Source organism: Silene latifolia, chromosome 1, assembly GCF_048544455.1.
Source record: "Silene latifolia isolate original U9 population chromosome 1, ASM4854445v1, whole genome shotgun sequence".
Classification (NCBI taxonomy): domain Eukaryota; kingdom Viridiplantae; phylum Streptophyta; class Magnoliopsida; order Caryophyllales; family Caryophyllaceae; genus Silene; species Silene latifolia.
The window spans coordinates 23,226,021-23,244,160 of NC_133526.1; the positions used below are offsets into that span (position 1 = coordinate 23,226,021).

Genomic DNA, 18,140 nt, shown 5'->3' on the forward strand with positions numbered 1-18,140 from the left:
GAATTCGAGAAAAGTTGTAATTTTGATTTTTTTCTTTAATAAAGGGTCTAAGGGTCGGGTATGGGTCTCATAACTTAGACCCGGACCCTAACCAAATATTTTCTTAAGACCCATACCCGACCCATACCCATCGGGTGAAAAAATGAGACCCATACCCGACCCATTGGTCCCCACCCGACTCAGTGCAGGTCCGGTCGGCCCCCGACCCACTGCCATCCCTAGTCTCATGCCATAAATAAGCCGCAAAATTATCCCGATTTTTTTAATTTTTACCCGGAAGTAATCGACAACACCCACCAGAGCAGGAAAAAGAATTTGGGTGTCGGGGGAATTCAAAAATCTGCTCACCAAAAATCCCACACAGCAGAAGCTAAGAGAATATCAGTAGCAGGTTGAAGATGAAGGAAGAGAAACGCCATCAGATGATGCAAAATTTATTCGGTGATCAATCTGAAGAAGAAGAAGAAGAGGAGGAGGAGGAAGTTGATTCTGAGCATGAATCCAATCACCATCGCCCCAATTATCTCTCTGTAATTTCTTGATTTTTACCCTTTTAATGCTGCCCCTTTTTATTTCTAATAATGAATTCAGTTTATTTGATGAATTTCTTCATCTGGGTAGTTGTTTTTTTTTGATATTTTTTGGATAAGTAGGTTTAATTACGTTGTGTTTAGGTTCTGGGTAGTAAGAAATCGTGTCGGCCAAAAGTTTAAGCTGATGGTTGAGTCTTGTCGATAGTTTGATACACCCCTTATGTGAAAGGTTTTGGGTTGGAAAGTGGATAATGCAGAGAACGGACCTGTCTGTGAGAGAAGGGGACTCCCAAGATTTGAACTTGAGACCATGTTCTAGTACCGTGTGAAAAGATAGTCCGACTTCAAATTTAAGCTGATGGTTGAGTCTTATCAATGGGTTGATGTTCTAATATAGTATCTCTCATGTGAAAGCTTTTGGGGTTGGAAAGTGGATAATTCACAGCGCGAATGTGAGATAAGCGGAATACCAAGATTTGAACTTGTGATCATTCTTTGATACAATGTGAAAAGATAATCCAGGCAACATTTTAGGGCGATGGTTAAGTCCGGATAAACGGCTTATTATCCTGAAATAGACTGTAGGATCGACATTATACCATGTGAAAAGATAATCCCAGCCTAAAGTTTAGGTTGATGGTTGAGTCTCAATCAATGATTTAATATCCTAATGCAAGTCATTGAAGGATTGGGCGTGACTCGTGAGTATTGGCAACATTCGTGTTTTGAAACCTATATATGTTATGCGGCATTTTAAAAATTGTGTTTTTAAAAATTCTTTCTGTGAAAATGGTCAGGATGATAATGAAGCCGTTGAACAAGTAGAGCAAGAGGTTGAAGGTGAACCTTATGGGGAGGGGCAAGGGGAAGCAGAAGACGGGTATCATGAGGGAGAGGTGGAAGTTGGTGAGAGCGAAGGTGAAAGAGAGCAAAGTTCCCAAGAAGTAGATGTAGATGTAGCTGAGCATCAAGATGAAAGTGATGCAAGAGAAACAGACACCGATGAAAAAGACGATTATTCCCAAAGAGTAGTGACAAGTAGAAGAAGAGATGTGGTTGATAGTGGATCAGAACATTCTGAAGAACAAGAACCTCGTTATATTGATCCTGAAGATGACGAAGAAGTTGGTCAGTTAAGAAGCCAAGGGTAAAGTTAGCATACATTTTCTTTCTGCAATCTTTGCAACTTTTAAATATATATCCTTTTATTGCTTGTGGTCGTTTTGGAGTTGTTTCTATTGTAGCTTAAATCACATATTTGGTAGAACTAAAAGTCCATGTGAAATGGTGTCATCATAATTGTTAGAATGTACAATACGAGCCATTGATTTCAGTCTTACCTCCTCAGCTGTTTCTTCATTAGAAAATAGAAAGTACATATCTGACTTCCACCCTATTAGAGTTTACTTACCAATGTGCATTCTACAGACTTTGATTCAGAACAGTTTTTCACTTTTTATTTTTTGAACTTATCTACATAAATGAGGATTGGTGTTTTGGAATTACACTCCAGTTACAAACTTGCTATGTCAGCCTAGGCGCTGTTTTAGCTTTTTGCGTTGATGAATACCTTTTTGGGGTTCTTTGGTTGAAGATGATGCTTCACTGGATATACTAGTAGATATACTAGTATTTTCTTTGAGGAGGTTCATTTACTAGGCTTCCTGGTTTGTTTCGTAATTCTATTTGCACACCTGTTGTTCTGCCTTTCGGCTCATCTTGTTTTGCCAACATAGTCTCGCAGTTGCTATTTAGTAGCATCACACATATAACCGACTTCTTGGAATAGGGGTTCTCCTGAAGAAGAGAGGAATCAACCAAATTTAGCTCACTCAGCTGCGGAAATTCGCGATGTATTTGGAGATTCCGATGAGGAAGAGCCAACTGAATATGGCGCCCAGCATGATATGGAGCAGGAACCAGTAAGATTTAACTGTGATAATTTGTATTGTGGTTTTTATTTGCTTTGAGTGATATGTATAACGATATTAAAAGACCTGTGTTTGTTTGACCTTTTTGTTTGTTAGAAATACCCTCTTGAGGAAGAAGAAAGTTATGAGAAGGATCTAAGACCAGACGAATTAGTGCGTGATGAAGATGCGATGTTTGGGTCAGAAGAGGAAATTGATAACAAGCCAAGGGAAAAACCACTTGGTCCCCCTATGGAGTTGGAAATACCTCTGCGTCCACCTCCTGCACAATCTGATAAGGTTTCAATGATATTTCCTATTACATTTTTTTTCTCTATTTTTTTTTTGTTTCATGGTATTACATGTCATTAGTGGACTTGCGTAATGTTTCATATTTCCAATCCCAAATCAATTTGGATTTAAGGTTTTGTCGTTAATCTAATAACTTGAAATGCTCCGCTGCTAGCTACTTGTCCAAAGGTGAAGTATCTTGCACATGCTAATGATTTTCGTTAGTAGGTGCAGTAAAATACCAGTACTTTAGCATGTCTTCATGCAAATACCAAAAGGGTGGTGGTTTGTTGGCTATATTTTATCTCCAGAATTTGAGATTAAAATGATTTTACTTTTAATCATCTAGTACCCCTGCTCCAGGGAAGCCCATTTTGAAGCGAGTTACTGTTATTGTTTGCTGAAAATATGTGTATTATCAGTTGTCTTATTATGTATGATTTTTGTAGATCTTTCCTGCTAGAGATTTTTTACCAGTTACTCCCTCCGATTCTTTGGAAATGCCCCATTTGCTTTTTGCACAAGGATTAAGGTTGTGAGTGAGTGGTGGGTCTCACCAATAAATTAGGGTGAATTTTATTAACAAAAGCATGCTTCAAGAGGAAATGGGGCAATTCTAGTGAATAGGTCGAAAAAGGAATATGGGGCAATTCCAAAGAATCAGAGGGAGTAAAATCTAATCATGTCTGATTGTGTTAAATGTGTCGCCTGTCCCTTTCTCATTGTAATATCGCGTCTTTGGGTTTGACTGACAATACATTCGTTCTGAACTGAAGTGTTGATGCACTGACTAGTTGATCTATAATTTTTGTTTGTTGTTTTTCTGTATTTTATCAAGTAGCTCCTTGTTTAATGATTATGTTCCTTAGATTGACTGCTCTCTTACATTTTTTTTTTTTGGCTATATTTGCATTCCTTCTCTTGATTTTAGACTATTTTATGTATTCAATGCTGTAAAGATATTGAACACAACAATTTCACCATGATAGTTTCCTTTGATGGCAGATGAATCTGATTAGAGTTTCAAATATCATGGGCATCGACCCAAAGCCTTTTGATCCGAAGACATATGTAGAAGAGGATGTATTTGTCACTGATGAATCTGGTGTAAAAAAGCGAATTCGCTTGGAGAACAACATTGTGCGTTGGAGAACTGTGAAAAAGGCAGATGGATCGTTAGCTGTATGTCAAATCTCAAATTATCCTTGTTGCATTGATTACTCACTTGTGGTCTGCTTTCCAATATAATTCTGTACAGTTGTGCTTAAAATGAACGTGCTTCTGCCTGTGGATAGCTTAGGCTGTCAGATTCTGTCTCTCTGACTAAAATATGATTTATCTCATTTCTCACTTTGAGTACCCTGTTTCACTTTTCGTTGGGCATTCCTTCCGAGTGGGGGGACTCCTTATGTACTGGGGCTGTTTACAATACAAAGAATAACGGAAGAAGAATGATGGAAGTGCTTGGCTCCTGACCTGTTCCATTATATATTCAAAAGTCCGAAATCTGTCCCTTAAAAAGTTGTAAAGTCGGTCCATTATGATCAAATGCACTTGGTGAGGCATTTTTGCAATGATTCCTGTGTACTTCATAAATTTCTGTCACAAAAGTAGCAAGAATGCATCTTATTGTTAATGTATTTTTCTTCTTTGTCACACAAGGAAGGCCTCAACATTGCCATTGATCCACAGTTGACGGTGTTGCCTTTTGCGCATTTAGATAATGCAATTGCCTGTATCTAGTTGCTTCACCGCATGGTTTCTCTTCCTGTACCTCTGATATTGTTTAGCGTTTGATCCTTGTGTTTCTGTGTATGCCTCGAGGCTACTAAACATAGTTCGATTCGTTCTCATTGTAGATTTGTTAACACAGCTTTCTGACTTGCATATTTGATCTCCAGTATGAAAGCAATGCACGGTTTGTGAGGTGGTCAGATGGCAGTATACAATTACAGATAGGGAATGAGGTTCTTGACATATCTGTGCAGGATGCAAAACATGATAATGCATACTTATTTCTTAGACACGGCAAGGTAATTAGTTTGTTCCACTGTAGTTAGTTTTTTTCACCATTCCTTATCCCCGCTCTTCCTTTTTTAGCAGCAATAACTTGAAAGTGTTACTCCTAAAAGCATTCTAAACAATTTGATAAATATTTGTCATGCTTACCATGTAATACAAGTATTTAGATTTCAGCCACTGATTTTTGAGTTTCTATTAATGAACTATTCTTCTTTGACATATTTTTGATAGTTTTTTTGGTACTATTTTCAACACTTTTGGTTTAAAAAATTCGTATTAAATGTTAGGAGCCCTTTATCATACATGAGAGTTTCTACGTTCATTATGGCTCATCTGGAAACAGCCTCTCTGTGTGTTCAACAGAGAGGAAATGTTCCGTATATACGACCCTTATTCTGTTGTTGTATTGAGCTTCTACTTCAAGCTTCTCTTTATCTACTGTTTTTTAACTCCACAGCTACCTTCTTTGTTTTGGATGTAAACCTCAGGGAATCCTCCAATCGCAAGGAAAGCTCCTTAAGAAAATGAGATTCATGCCATCATCATTATCTTCAAACTCTCATCGTTTACTGACTGCTCTTGTGGACTCAAGGCATAAAAAGGTCTATAAGGTTAAAAACTGCATAACTGATGTTGATCCGGAGAAGGAAAAAGAAAAGAAAGAAAGAGTAAGTGCTACCTTTGGACAATATTGTTTTGCTATAGCATGTATATTTGTCTTGGTTTAAAATATGTTCTTGCAGGCTGAAAGTCAAACCATCAGAGCCAATTCTACACTTGCTCGAAAGCGTGAAAAGGTGAATCGGAGGTACACAAGGCCATCGGATAGAGGACGCCAACTCTCTCCTGGGTTCTTAGAGGATGCACTTGAGGAGGTTCTTTCCAATTCTCTCTCTTTTCGTATTAACAACACAAAAGTCTTAGTTTCGAATGTTTTGAGGTTGATTAATATCAAATGGTCATATGGAACATAAGCATCACTCTGAGTTGGTAAAAAAAAGAAAAACAGATAGACAGGGACAAATTTATTGAAGGAAGTATGAGAAGACGAGGAAAAAAAAAAAAGATTTGAAAAAGAAAAGGGAAACCAATGAGAGTGAATTGGACTTTTTGTAATTGTCCTTTTGGTGCGATAAGTACTCTTTGATAATATATATTCGAGTGAACTAAGCAACTTGAGTCAAGGAGACAACGTAAATAAAACTAGTCCAGGGGAGGGATTAAAAAAAAGGCATGAACAGCAAATAAAATGAAAAAGTAAAACAAATCCCTAAGTTATCAAGTAAATTTAACCATCATTTGCTATTCTGCATAAATTCTCTTCGGCTATTCAAAGTCATATTTTCTTCAATCCCAAGTAGACACTTGTCTCTCTTTTCCGAGATGTTTCATATTGTTACTTAAAGTCTAAGCTCGGGATATATTTTTATCTTGCTGCCAACGTTCTTCTCTCGATAAATTTCTTAGTCAAAACGAGGTTTTATTTTAACTCTGCTAAACAGCTGCCCTCTCTGATCGCAATTTGAAATTCTGAATATTTAAGCTGCACATTACTTCTATTGTTGTCAATAATTTGCAAAGAACACCATTATATCAATTTTTTACAGGACGATGAAGCGAACTATTATGATTCACGTCGTTCTGGTTCCCGACGCCATTTTGAGGACGAGTTGGAGGCGGAAGCTCGAGCTGAGAAGCGCATTATTAATGCAAAGAAGGTAAAATGGCTATGAATATGGTCATCAATTTTTATGGCATGTGTTATTATACATAATGAACATTATACTAAAATTACATTTTCTTCTTTAAGGGCCAACTTAAAGACATTCCTCGCAAGTCATCAGCTGGTCTTAAAACTTCTCAGCGCCCTGTGGATTTCTCAGACAGTGACAAAGAGGGATCATACTATGAAACTGATGGAGAAGAAGAGGAGGCCCCTGAACGACCCTATGAGGATTCAGAGCCAGAATGGCAGGATTCCGAGGACGATGTCGAGCCTGAGGAACAGGCACCACAAGGTGGTGCTTCAGACGAGGAAGCCGAGGTATGTAGAAACATTGCGTTTTTATGATCTCCTTTAGCTGCATATTATTATTATAATAACGTTTGTTATCTGAAGTAATAGCCTGGCCTCCATATGTTCCAATTTGTACTACTATTGGTAATGGAGCATATGCCGCTATGTTCCTATTCTCTGGTTCTTTTTTCGTGTATTTGTGGTGCTTATCTTTTGTTTTCCAATAGGTTATTATAGTGAGAATAATAAAAGAGAATTGGGTAAGATTGCATTTAGTGTAGGAAGTAGCCATTGAATGAGAAGAATCAACATAACAACTAAACATCTGGACGACCATTTCAATTGAAAAAAACTAATTGGATGATGAAATATCTGTATGCGTGCTAGTGTGATTGGTATACCTGTCTCTCAAACATTTTTAATGCTTTAATATTCTAGTTCAAAATGGGATTTGATTGAATCTCTATCAATATTGGGCTACATAAGGAGTTTTTTTTTTTTTTTTTTTTTTTTTTTTTTTTTTTTTTTTTTTTTTTTTTTTTACCTTGAATAACACAAGGGTAAGGCTGCGTTCATCTGACCCCACTTACCTTGCAATATGCGGAAGTGGAATTGTAATTAAACCAGTGTGATAGTCTCTTGTTAATGACGTGTCTGACACATAGTTCTCGATCCAGAATATGATACACCTCCAAATACACCCCTCTATTGTTGCATTTATGTTCTCAGGAGTGTCATGAAATCATTCTTAGTTTCATTATTTACTCGAATGCTTTCACAGGAGCCTAAGCATACGGTTAAAGAAGCTGGAAGCAGCCTTAAACGCAAGGAATACGAGTCAGATGAGGAGTCTCCTCGTAAGAAGCCTACTACTCATCGTCGTATGGCAGTTGTGTATGACAGTGATGAGGAGTGAAGGGTTATTGGAGTGATTTACCAAACGCCACTCTCAGGTTTGTGCATTTAAGGGCGTTTTATAAGGACATTTTTGCAGCTTGTGAAATCTGAGTTTTTTATAAAACCAAGAAGGCAAGAAACCTGATAGTTTTTTAAAAATGGTTTTCGAGTATAATGCATTTCCGCTTTATTAAGGATTTTGTTAAATACTCACAACACATGGTCTTGCAATTACTAGCGTAGAACTGCCTTATTAATGAGCGACTTTATTCAATGACAGCTATACCCTTGAGCTTCATACACTTGAAAAGTTTGCTCATTTAGCTGATGGCCTCCCATTTTTTCAATTTTTTTTTCATTCCCTTTTCCTCGACGATCTTGCCGTTGACATTCCCATTGTCCTTCATTGTCATTTACTCATTTTCACAAGCCGTATCTGTTTGCCTTTACGTTCATAGCTCATCCTAGGATGGTTGCTTTTGTACTTTAAGAATGCACTTTCAGCTTATCTTACTCTCTTATAGTACTATAGTCTATAGCTAGCTTGAGATATTTTTCAAGCCACATAAGGTAATCGTAACGGCTAACTGGCTAAGTGGATAACACAGGCAGGAGATTCGCTCAAAGCAGGCGAAGAGGCCATGGAGGATGGGGCCGGTTAGAGAATAACAAAGTTAAATGTAATTCTAATTTTGTTTATATTAATTTTTTTAGTTGGTACTAATATGTTTAACACAAAATCTCATTGAAGACATGACATATCCGTCACAAGCTTGTGACGGATACCACTTTACCTCACAATGTACCCACTTTTTCTCTCTCTGCAACACTATTCATGTGGTCCCCTTTCTCCACTAACCCATTTTGTTACCATTTTATCTCACAAAATATCTGCCACAAATGGTAACCCGTCACAAGGGAGACCAATTGTATGTTTAATACTCACGGAAAATATCAAATTTTGTTTTATTATTTTTCTATTTTATGAAGTTTTACTGTCTATAAACTTAATTTGCAAATAGCAAGTGGCTTGTTATTCTTCTAGGTCAAATCCAAGTAACCCCATATCTTTTTGTGAAGTTTTTTTTGAATTTATTCGGCACTTTGGAAATGGAGGGAGTAATATTTTCATCCATAAACTGAATATTTGAAGTAGTTGGTTCTGGGGCTTATGGCTCTCGTCTCCCTCCTTACATCTATTATCATCTTATTGACTTATCGTCATCGCATCCTTCCTCTCGAGTCTCGACATCATTATTGAACAATAAACACAAGCACACTTAATAATAGATCGTCAAACTAATTGATCTGGAAATTGAATACAACTGATAGTGTTAAAAGTAGGTGAAAGTCTTGAGCGTGTGCTAGACATTTACTATTGGGGTGGAAAAACTAATCGATTTCAGTTGAAAAATAACTCAACCGTTTATAAGAATTAACGCTAAAATTATTCAATAAAAATCGGTACTTTGCCTTTGAAGTTTATTAAGGTCACTTTCAATATTTAAATAAATTAATTTTTTTGACACGACAAATTTTTTCATCGTGTTCCATGGTGTTCGAAGTGAAGTCATGGAGGTCGCTTGACTGATACCACAAAGTCAAAGCCTTCATAGAAGAAATCCGTTAAATCTAAATTCAATGTGCAAGTCTCTTATATCGATTATAAAATTAAAACAGGTTAAAAAACATACACTTGTGTAAATATATACAACATTTAAGTCAAAATCAAGTGAATATAATTAAAATACTCCGTACTAGGATAATAGTCATAGATTCATATTAGTGATATAACGTGCTCCATGACGATTGACGAAATCGAATGCCATATTTGATTTGGCTACTACTCTTGTCTTCACCTCACGCATTAAACTCTACTTGCCCACCAAGTTTTCACATCATTTTCTATAAATGACAACGAGTCCTTTTTCTTCCTTAAAAGCATTATTATTGCGTATTTTCCATTTGAAGAAATTGATAAAGATAGGGGAGGCGAGGGCGTGAAGCTCATAACCTGAGTTCAAATTCCGTTCACATTAATTATGATACCCTTTACACAAAAACACTAATATATTTTCACTCATCTTTATCTCAAAATACGTTACAACGTATCAATAAAATGATGATTAAATCGTTTCAAAATAAAATCTGAACCATTTATAAAACGGACGAGATAGAGAATTTTATACCAAATTCTATTAATAACACCATCTTTTTTATAAGATCACTAAAATAACACTATTTCTTACTTCAAAAGTAACTTGAATTAAAATCACTTCCATTCTAATTGCACAAATTCTTGTTTAAGGCGGTCATACTTATCTTTCTAAAAAAATAAACAAGTCAAATAAATAGATAGACAAAATGCTCATAGGAAATGTTAAAACTCTTATCCAATTCAGCTGTATAAAATAGTAATTGATCCGTTGTACACTAAATAAACATCCCAAAATCTCATTTGTGATCAACACTATCCGTCACTTTGGAGTGACGGATACCATTTTACCTCACAAAGTACCCACTTTTTCTCTCTCTGCAACACTGTTCATGTGGTCCCCTTTCTCCACTAACCCATTTTATTACCATTTTATCTCACAAAATATCTGCCACAAATGGTAACCCGTCACAAGGGAGACCAATTGAATAAACATGGATATGAACATTTTAAGGGAGACCGATTCTTCTAATTGGTATTGGTCCAATGGTCCATACCCAGTAGCAACAGATTCCACAAGAGTGAGACTACACCACTACCCTCCCTAGTTAGTTCACCCTCTACTTTTTCTAACTGTGTGTGTGTGTGGTAGGATTAACTCTGAAAAAGCTGCAAAATCCTCCCTTTATTTTATGGACCCAACTTTCCCATGAACTAAAAGATTCAATAAATACCCAACTCTTCTTTTGCATATTCTATACATCCTTTCCAATTTGGGTATTTCCTGGGTTCTTGGATATCTCTTTATTTCAAACAACCCAAATAAATAAAAAATAAAAATGAATTTTGGTGGTGGTGGTGGTGGTGGTGGTGGTGGTCATGGTCATGGTTATGGTGGTGGTACAAGAACTCCTCTTTTGAATAGAAATGTAAGATTCCTTTTTCGCTACCTAGTATTATTGTTAGTCTATTATTACCTCGCAATTTGCGGGAGTCATTGAGACACCAAAGTAATGTTGTTGCTATTGTTGTAGAGAACGTGGTCATTGTAGGACCAAATTAATCATATTTTAACCATTAGTTAAAATTTACGCCCATAAATTTAAATTTTGGTTCCGCCACTGTAGTAGTCGCTCGCTTGAAGGTTTATATGTACTCTTCTTTGATGGAGAGGGGGGTTTATATAAATGCTCACCAAGAATAGTGATGCAATGACTGTTGGAACTGATATCCGGAGTATAATTACATGTTATTATGTGATTGTAGTGCCCATGACTTTGGAATTTTGAATGTGTAGCCTCCACAAGTGTGCTTAGTTTTGTAGACTTATTGATTTGTGTAGGGTCTGTTATGATGATGGGTTTCTATTTGATCAATCTTTGTAGTTTCGTCTAGTTTAGATGGAGGCAAAGATATTGTGTTCTTTTAGGTAGTAATAATGATTAAAAAGGAAATCAAGAATTTGTTTTGATTAATCTAGCAATTTTACATTGATTGTAGCTTTGCTCAATTTCTGTATTTCTTGAATTCACTTTGTTGTCTAGTGAAATACTCCGTAGCAAGTTTGAAAATCATTGTCATGATCTAAAATGCTACTATGTTGCTATTTTAGGATATAAATCTTTCCCCAAAGTGTCAAATGCACCCAAGGTAATTGATACCATGACCTTGTGTTATGCTATGTTGCCTTGTAAAAGCCAAGTAGTAGGCGTTTTGGATAGGACAGTTGGAATACTCAGTTCGAGTTACGGTTGGTTTGAAACCTTAAAGGAACAACTTACATTTTGTAATTAATAAACTTCACGATGGTCGTCTAGGCTTATCTGGACTCGTCTGCTGGATGGGAACTACATTTAGTATCTAACTATTTGCTTCTCGTAGGGTGGCAGAAAGAGAGATGAAGCTGAAGGTTTAACAGACTTGGAGAATGGGGAGCTGCCGGTAAGGGATAGCCAAAACGTTTTTTTTATATTACTATTAATCCCTATATTCGTTTAAATTCACCATAATTTTCGTACACTGATATAAATTCACTAATTTTCTACTCGTATTTGGGTAGGCCCCAAGCTCCTCTCGCATTTTTTTCATCTCTTAAAACATTGGTCTAAAAGAAAATGAAATGAATTTAAATGAATGGAGGGAGTAGTTTTCGTTTATGTTGCTTAATTTGTTTCTGACATTCCGTTTGTTGCTTAGGCTGCGAATGTGGGATTCTCTAGAGTTATTGCTCTTGTAAGTGTGCTATTCTTATTTATTTATTTTTACTTCTGTTCTGTGTTTCTTAAATGCTCTTGTTTTTTATACAAGTAGCCATTGTCAATATCGCATTTTGCAGGCGAAACCTGATGCACCAAAACTGGTTATTGCTACAATTGCACTCTTGGTAGCAGCTGTTTCCAGTATATTAATTGTACGTCTATCTTCCTTACATTTCCACAAATTGAGCAATGTTTGAACAGATAATGGCTCTTTGAATTAAGTGTTCACTTTTTTTTTTTTTTGGTTGCAGCCCAAATTTGGTGGAAAAATAATTGACATTGTGTCGGGAGATATTAGCACGCCACAGCTGAAAGCCAATGCTGTTAAAGCTGTCGAGAACACCATAGTAGAAATTGTTCTGATTGTTCTTGTGGGGTAAGTCTACTGGCCAATAACGAAGCTGTATGGCTCTCGTTTAAAGTTCATTGTGTGACACATTAAATATTGCTCATCCATCACACTTATATCGCCTCTTGTTTTGGTGATCAAACAATGTTGACTTTGACCTCGATATTTTCTCGCAATTTACAACGGTTACAACTTCTTGGGAAAGATATATGAAAGCAGTTGCTTAAATAAGTCACTACAAGAAAGTTAACATTTTATGTTTACATATATTTGGAGAAATTGATTGCAAAAGTGGACATCTATAGACCACCAAGTGAAATGAGGATACATTCAGATGGATAGTTTAAGACATGTCTGATTGTTCAAAGCTAGCTTGGCATATTATTGTTGTGGGTATTTCACATGTCTTCTCGTTTTTTTTCTCCTCCAGTTCATTGTGCACGGCGTTGCGCGCGTGGTTGTTTACCTCTGCAAGTGAAAGGGTTGTTGCAAGATTGAGAAAGAATTTGTTTTCCCACATAGTTAATCAGGTGAAGCAGATCAATCCCTCAATCTGTAAATGTACAAGTTGCTTTTCATCTTATACCATACATTTTGAATGAAAATGATTTTTTGTGCTCTTTTATAAACTGTCTTTCAGGAAATAGCCTTTTTTGATGTTACAAGAACTGGAGAACTTCTGAGTAGGTTGTCAGAAGATACACAAATCATAAAGAATGCTGCAACTACCAATCTTTCTGAAGCAATGAGAAACCTTGCAACTGCTGTTATTGGTCTTGCTTTCATGTTTGCAACGTCGTGGAAATTAACATGTAAGATCAAGCTTTCTGTTGTTGAGCATGCAATGTTTTTATGATATTATGATTATATCAGTCAGTTTCTCATCTATTTATGATCAGTGTTGGCTTTGGTGGTTGTGCCTCCAATATCTGTTGCTGTACGGAAATTCGGTCGCTTTCTCCGTGAACTTTCTCACAAGACTCAAGCTGCAGCTGCTGCAGCTTCTTCAATTGCAGAGGTTAGTGAATCTGTTTGCATTAAAAGTTACTATGTTCATCCCACTCTTATTTGTCCTGGTTTGACTTTGGCTGTCAAATACTCGAAATCTTTTTAACTTTGACCACTGAGTTGTCCAAACATATATAGATCACAAATAGATGTTGTAAGGTATACCTAGTTTGATTCATAAAAATAACTTCTCACATTATCGTTTTTCATCGGAGCGAGCTAGTTTATATTGTGAGAAAACATTGGTCAAAGTTGTATTTGTATGGCCACCTTAGTCAAACGAGGACACGATAAATGGGACGGTGGAAGTTGTATTTGTATGGCTACCATAATCAAATGAGGACATGATAAATGGGATGGCTGGAGTAATACATTATGGAGGTCCACTGGAGAATAACCTAAAAAATAAAATGTAGTTGTAGCATTTATTTAGTTAAGAGTTATTCTGAGCTGGTGTCATCTTTCTTTTTTGTATGTACCTCAGGAGTTGTAGAAATATTGTCATATCTTAATGAAAACTTTAGTAATTCATAATTCACATTTCTACAGGAGTCTTTCGGTGCTATCCGTACAGTAAGGTCCTTTGCCCAAGAAGACTTTGAGATTCAACGGTACTCTGAGAAAGTGGACGAGACATTAAACTTAGGACTCACACAAGCTGTGCGTTTCTTTTGTGATTCACATTCATTTCCTAAATTTTATTTAAATCTTAGTTTAGCGTCTTTAGCTTTATTTAACCCCGGTAACTGGCTGTTACAGAAAGTGGCAGGAGCATTCTTTGGTGGACTAAATGCAGCATCCACCCTATCAGTTATAGTTGTAGTTATATATGGTGCTATTCTGACTATCAATGGCAGCAGTGGCATGTCTCCCGGTGCCTTAACCTCCTTCATTCTCTACAGCCTGACAGGTTAATGTTCAACTGTTTTCTGCCTATTGTGGTCTGCGATTTATAAGATTTAGATAATAAGTCCGCTGTCCATGATTAAACATCCTTGTCTCCATTTTGAGATGTCCAAGAATCTGAATTTTTTGAGATTTAATGGTACTCTCTCTGTCCTGAATAGACATCTCTGTTTCACATTCTGAGTTGTCCATGAAATCCTTTTTTTGGAGTACTCTATTTTGTGCTCTTGATGGTTTGTGACCCCACGACTTTCATCAACGCGCACTTTAATCCACATTTTGTAATGTTCCTTACTTTTATGTACAAAACAAACTAGGAAGTTTATTCATGAACAAACAAAGTATATGTGAACTAAAGTAGATGCACTATTTACTTGGCAATTGTAGAATATAATGTGAAAGTCTGTGTACCTGAGAATTAGATAAATTTCAGTTTATATGAACCACTTTATAAACAAGGTGTTATTATTTCTTTTGCAGTGGGGCAATCAATATCTGGATTAACCGGGTTATACACAGTGGCAATGAAAGCAGCAGGAGCTAGCAGGCGTGTTTTCCAACTCTTGGACCGCACATCATCCATGCCGAAACCAGGATCTAAGTGTCCCTTAGGGTGCGTTGTTGACATTCTTAATCTCATCTTCTTTGTCCTGTTATTTTGAAAGAAATCCAGTTTGGTTACTATTCTTTGCTTCACAGTTCACACTAACAACTGAAATCATGCCCGTTCTCTGTTATAAAAGTAGTTTACAATTTGAAATGCTTGAAAGAGAAATGAGGTGTGTTGGTATTGAGATTTCGCATTGGTGGTCTTTATGATATTCAGTTCACATGTCGTTTCCCTAGTTTCAGTGGTTCTTTCAGGATATACTTTTACTTCTAATTGACGAGGTGGTCTGAACCATCCTCATTCTCCTTGATATCTTAAGCAATCATTTGGCAGCATATGAGGCATCTGCTGATGCTACTCTCGCTTGATCAACAACATAGCATTAGTCCTAAAATTATTTCGGGGTCGTCAAACAAAGCCTTAAGCAAACATTTTCCTTTTATTCTTTGTTCAGTGATCAGGATGCAGAGGTGTCATTGGATGATGTTTGGTTCTCATATCCTTCACGGCCAAAAGATATGGTACTCAAGGTAAAAACTACTTGCCTTAATCACGATAACTATCCTATGTCCTTATAAAATGTGGTACTGACAATGTCCTACAAATTCCAGGGAATAAACTTGAAATTGCAGCCTGGTTCCAAAGTCGCTCTTGTTGGCCCAAGTGGTGGCGGAAAAGTAAGTCTCGATTTCTTTGCTCAGTCTTGAAAAAATTGGAAGTTGGAACTATATTGCAAAGAAGAATGTTTTTAAAAGGAGGATAGTGTGCCTCCAAGGGTAAGATCTAAGCATTGAACTTACAGTTTCTTTTTCTGATGATGCAGACTACAATTGCAAACTTGATTGAGAGGTTTTATGATCCTTCCAAGGGTAAGATCTTACTGAGTGGGGTCCCGCTTGAAGAAATATCACACAAACACCTGCATAGCAAGGTAATATTTAACAGTCTATTGCGGATCTTCACTTCAATCATAGGAACAATAGTACATCATGTCAACTTTATAATACTTCCTTGTTTTTATATTGTTCTTCCCTTTGAGATCAAAGTTTTCAGAGCTTTGATCGTAAAGGCGTAGTTATACGTTGTAACAACCTATAAGTTTTTCCCGTATGATTTTCATGCTTTCGTCACAAAAAATCTTTCAAAAAATTATACTCACTTAAAAGTAGTATATGGTTTAAGCATTGTTTCAGATAAATTCAAATGGGAAGAACATTGTGAAACCGTGAAAATACTAACCCTGTATTCCTCATTTAGTACTACTACTACTACTAGTCTACTACAATGTTTGAGGGAGAGTTTCTTAGCCATATCTCGAACTGCAGATTAGCATTGTAAGCCAGGAACCTACTCTCTTCAATTGCTCCATAGAGGAGAACATTGCGTATGGCCTGGACGGCAAAGCCAGCACTGACGATATAGAGAATGCAGCTGTACGATACTCACCTTTTTTAGTCTTTAATACAATTCATTTTCATATGTTAGTCTGACCTTGCATGTTTGATTGTTGATTTACGCAGAAAATGGCAAATGCCCACGAATTTATATCCAAGTTTCCTGACAAATATCAGACCCATGTTGGGGAACGTGGGATTAGGCTTTCAGGTGGTCAGAAACAACGAATAGCTATTGCCAGGGCTTTGATGATGAATCCTAAAGTACTATTGCTAGATGAAGCCACTAGTGCCCTTGACGCTGAAAGCGAATATCTAGTACAGGTTAGAATCTAACAATATCTAGCTGTATTTCATCTTAATGATCTGAACTCTGAAGTATATTGTTGTTCGTTTTATCTTTATGATGCACTCTGAGTCCCTATTCTTTGGCTTTGGAATATGGTGAAGTAGACCAAAGCAACTCGCTATATAGGACATGGCTAAATTAACCCAGTCTAAATAACCCGTCTTCTAGATCCGACCCGATCACCAAGTTTACTGGCACCGAATTGACCAACACCTGATGTTGTCTGATGACAATGCACTCGGAACATACTCGAACCCTAAATTACCTGACCCAATTGCATCATATCCGATTCAAACTGACCTAACCTGGACCCGACACACATGACCTGGTGACAGATCTATACAAATTTTAGGCCTTTTGAGTATGAATTAGCAGCCGAGAGTTGCAATCCTTGATTCAATTTTCATCACGAGTCACTGTGAAAATAACCTTCCCATGTATTGGACATGGAGGCAAGGCTGTGAGCCCTCACTCGTGATTGGCAAAAGCTTTTTTGGCATTGTTTGTCGATGATGTAGCTATGCTCTATAGACAAGTTCTAAGTTTACATCAAATGTTTCTTACAAAGAAAAGGTTTACATCAAATGTATCTGTAGGATGCCATGGACCGCCTTATGGAGGGAAGAACAGTCCTGGTGATTGCTCACAGGCTTTCAACAGTAAAAAGTGCAAATGTGGTAGCAGTTATATCAGATGGTCAGGTGGTGGAAAGTGGCAGCCACGATGAGCTTTTGGACAAGGACGGCATCTACACCGCCTTGGTAAGGAGGCAGTTGCAAGGACCGAAAGCTGACAGTTAAGATTGGATGAACTAATTTTACCACACAGACTGAAGAATGGTCTATACTCCATTGTAATCTGTTCGAGGACATCATCTCATTGTATTCACTAATCTGTATTTGTTAGCATTTCCACACTTCTGTTTTCGATGCAATCCAATTAGTGAAGCTTGACCGTTAAGCGGCCAAGTGTTCGATTTCTGGCTTCTCTTGGAGTCATCAAAGTATAGATCATAGTTTTGCATTTTCATCATAATACAGTAACTGTCTCTTGCTTATATGGCATTGTTTCGTTGCTAAGAACAAGCAACTTAAAATCACCTTCGACAAAAAACTAAGAAATTGCTTAATTGCTTAATTACTTAGTTTACTACTCACATAAATGTTTTATAAAACAATTAAGTAATTTTTGCAAACTTTAAATTTTTATAAATACCAAGTACTTACCACAATGTATATTCTCACAATATTCGATCGTGAAAAGAAATCCATAAATCTAGATAAAATTTTAATTTCTCTGTTGTATTTCATCCTTCGAATCTAATCTAAGGTTATCAAAGTAGCAAAGAAATTCCAATGTGACCAGCAAAATTATCCAAAAGAGAATAAAAATGTGCATTTTAGTTACATTTATTTTATACTTGGTGATCGGTTTTTCTTAG

At 36.7% G+C, this 18,140-nt stretch overlaps 2 protein-coding genes across 2 annotated transcripts; both read left to right on the forward strand.

Annotated features, from left to right (window-relative positions):
- Positions 1 to 255: 255 nt before the first annotated feature.
- LOC141601345 (protein LEO1 homolog) lies at positions 256 to 8,493 on the forward strand. Its single transcript, XM_074421622.1, has 12 exons — positions 256 to 530; positions 1,331 to 1,680; positions 2,323 to 2,455; positions 2,561 to 2,743; positions 3,740 to 3,916; positions 4,636 to 4,767; positions 5,245 to 5,424; positions 5,500 to 5,631; positions 6,364 to 6,474; positions 6,567 to 6,800; positions 7,555 to 7,726; positions 8,279 to 8,493. Exons 1-11 carry the CDS (start codon positions 399 to 401, stop codon positions 7,687 to 7,689), a joined length of 1,899 nt encoding a protein of 632 aa, XP_074277723.1. The 5' UTR covers positions 256 to 398; the 3' UTR covers positions 7,690 to 7,726; positions 8,279 to 8,493.
- A 1,890-nt stretch (positions 8,494 to 10,383) lies between these two features.
- Positions 10,384 to 17,756, forward strand: LOC141601353 (ABC transporter B family member 25). The gene is made up of 17 exons (XM_074421629.1): positions 10,384 to 10,754; positions 11,707 to 11,766; positions 12,022 to 12,057; positions 12,161 to 12,235; positions 12,335 to 12,459; positions 12,863 to 12,962; positions 13,073 to 13,244; positions 13,332 to 13,450; positions 13,990 to 14,100; positions 14,200 to 14,350; positions 14,827 to 14,959; positions 15,411 to 15,486; positions 15,568 to 15,633; positions 15,780 to 15,887; positions 16,282 to 16,389; positions 16,477 to 16,674; positions 17,296 to 17,756. The coding sequence occupies exons 1-17, from the start codon at positions 10,665 to 10,667 to the stop codon at positions 17,497 to 17,499; spliced, it is 1,932 nt and encodes a 643-aa protein (XP_074277730.1). The 5' UTR covers positions 10,384 to 10,664; the 3' UTR covers positions 17,500 to 17,756.
- Positions 17,757 to 18,140: the final 384 nt, after the last annotated feature.

Excerpts from the sequence above, each read along its gene's own strand:
- LOC141601345 (XM_074421622.1), top strand. The coding sequence starts at position 399 with ATGAAGGAAGAGAAACGCCATCAGATGATGCAAAATTTATTCGGTGAT. Across the intron at positions 4,768-5,244 it reads TATTTCTTAGACACGGCAAG|GGAATCCTCCAATCGCAAGG; the intron begins GTAATTAGTTTG and ends TGTAAACCTCAG. Across the intron at positions 6,475-6,566 it reads GCATTATTAATGCAAAGAAG|GGCCAACTTAAAGACATTCC; the intron begins GTAAAATGGCTA and ends TTCTTCTTTAAG.
- LOC141601353 (XM_074421629.1), top strand. The coding sequence starts at position 10,665 with ATGAATTTTGGTGGTGGTGGTGGTGGTGGTGGTGGTGGTCATGGTCAT. Across the intron at positions 12,236-12,334 it reads CTGTTTCCAGTATATTAATT|CCCAAATTTGGTGGAAAAAT; the intron begins GTACGTCTATCT and ends TTTTGGTTGCAG. Across the intron at positions 14,101-14,199 it reads ACTTAGGACTCACACAAGCT|AAAGTGGCAGGAGCATTCTT; the intron begins GTGCGTTTCTTT and ends TGGCTGTTACAG.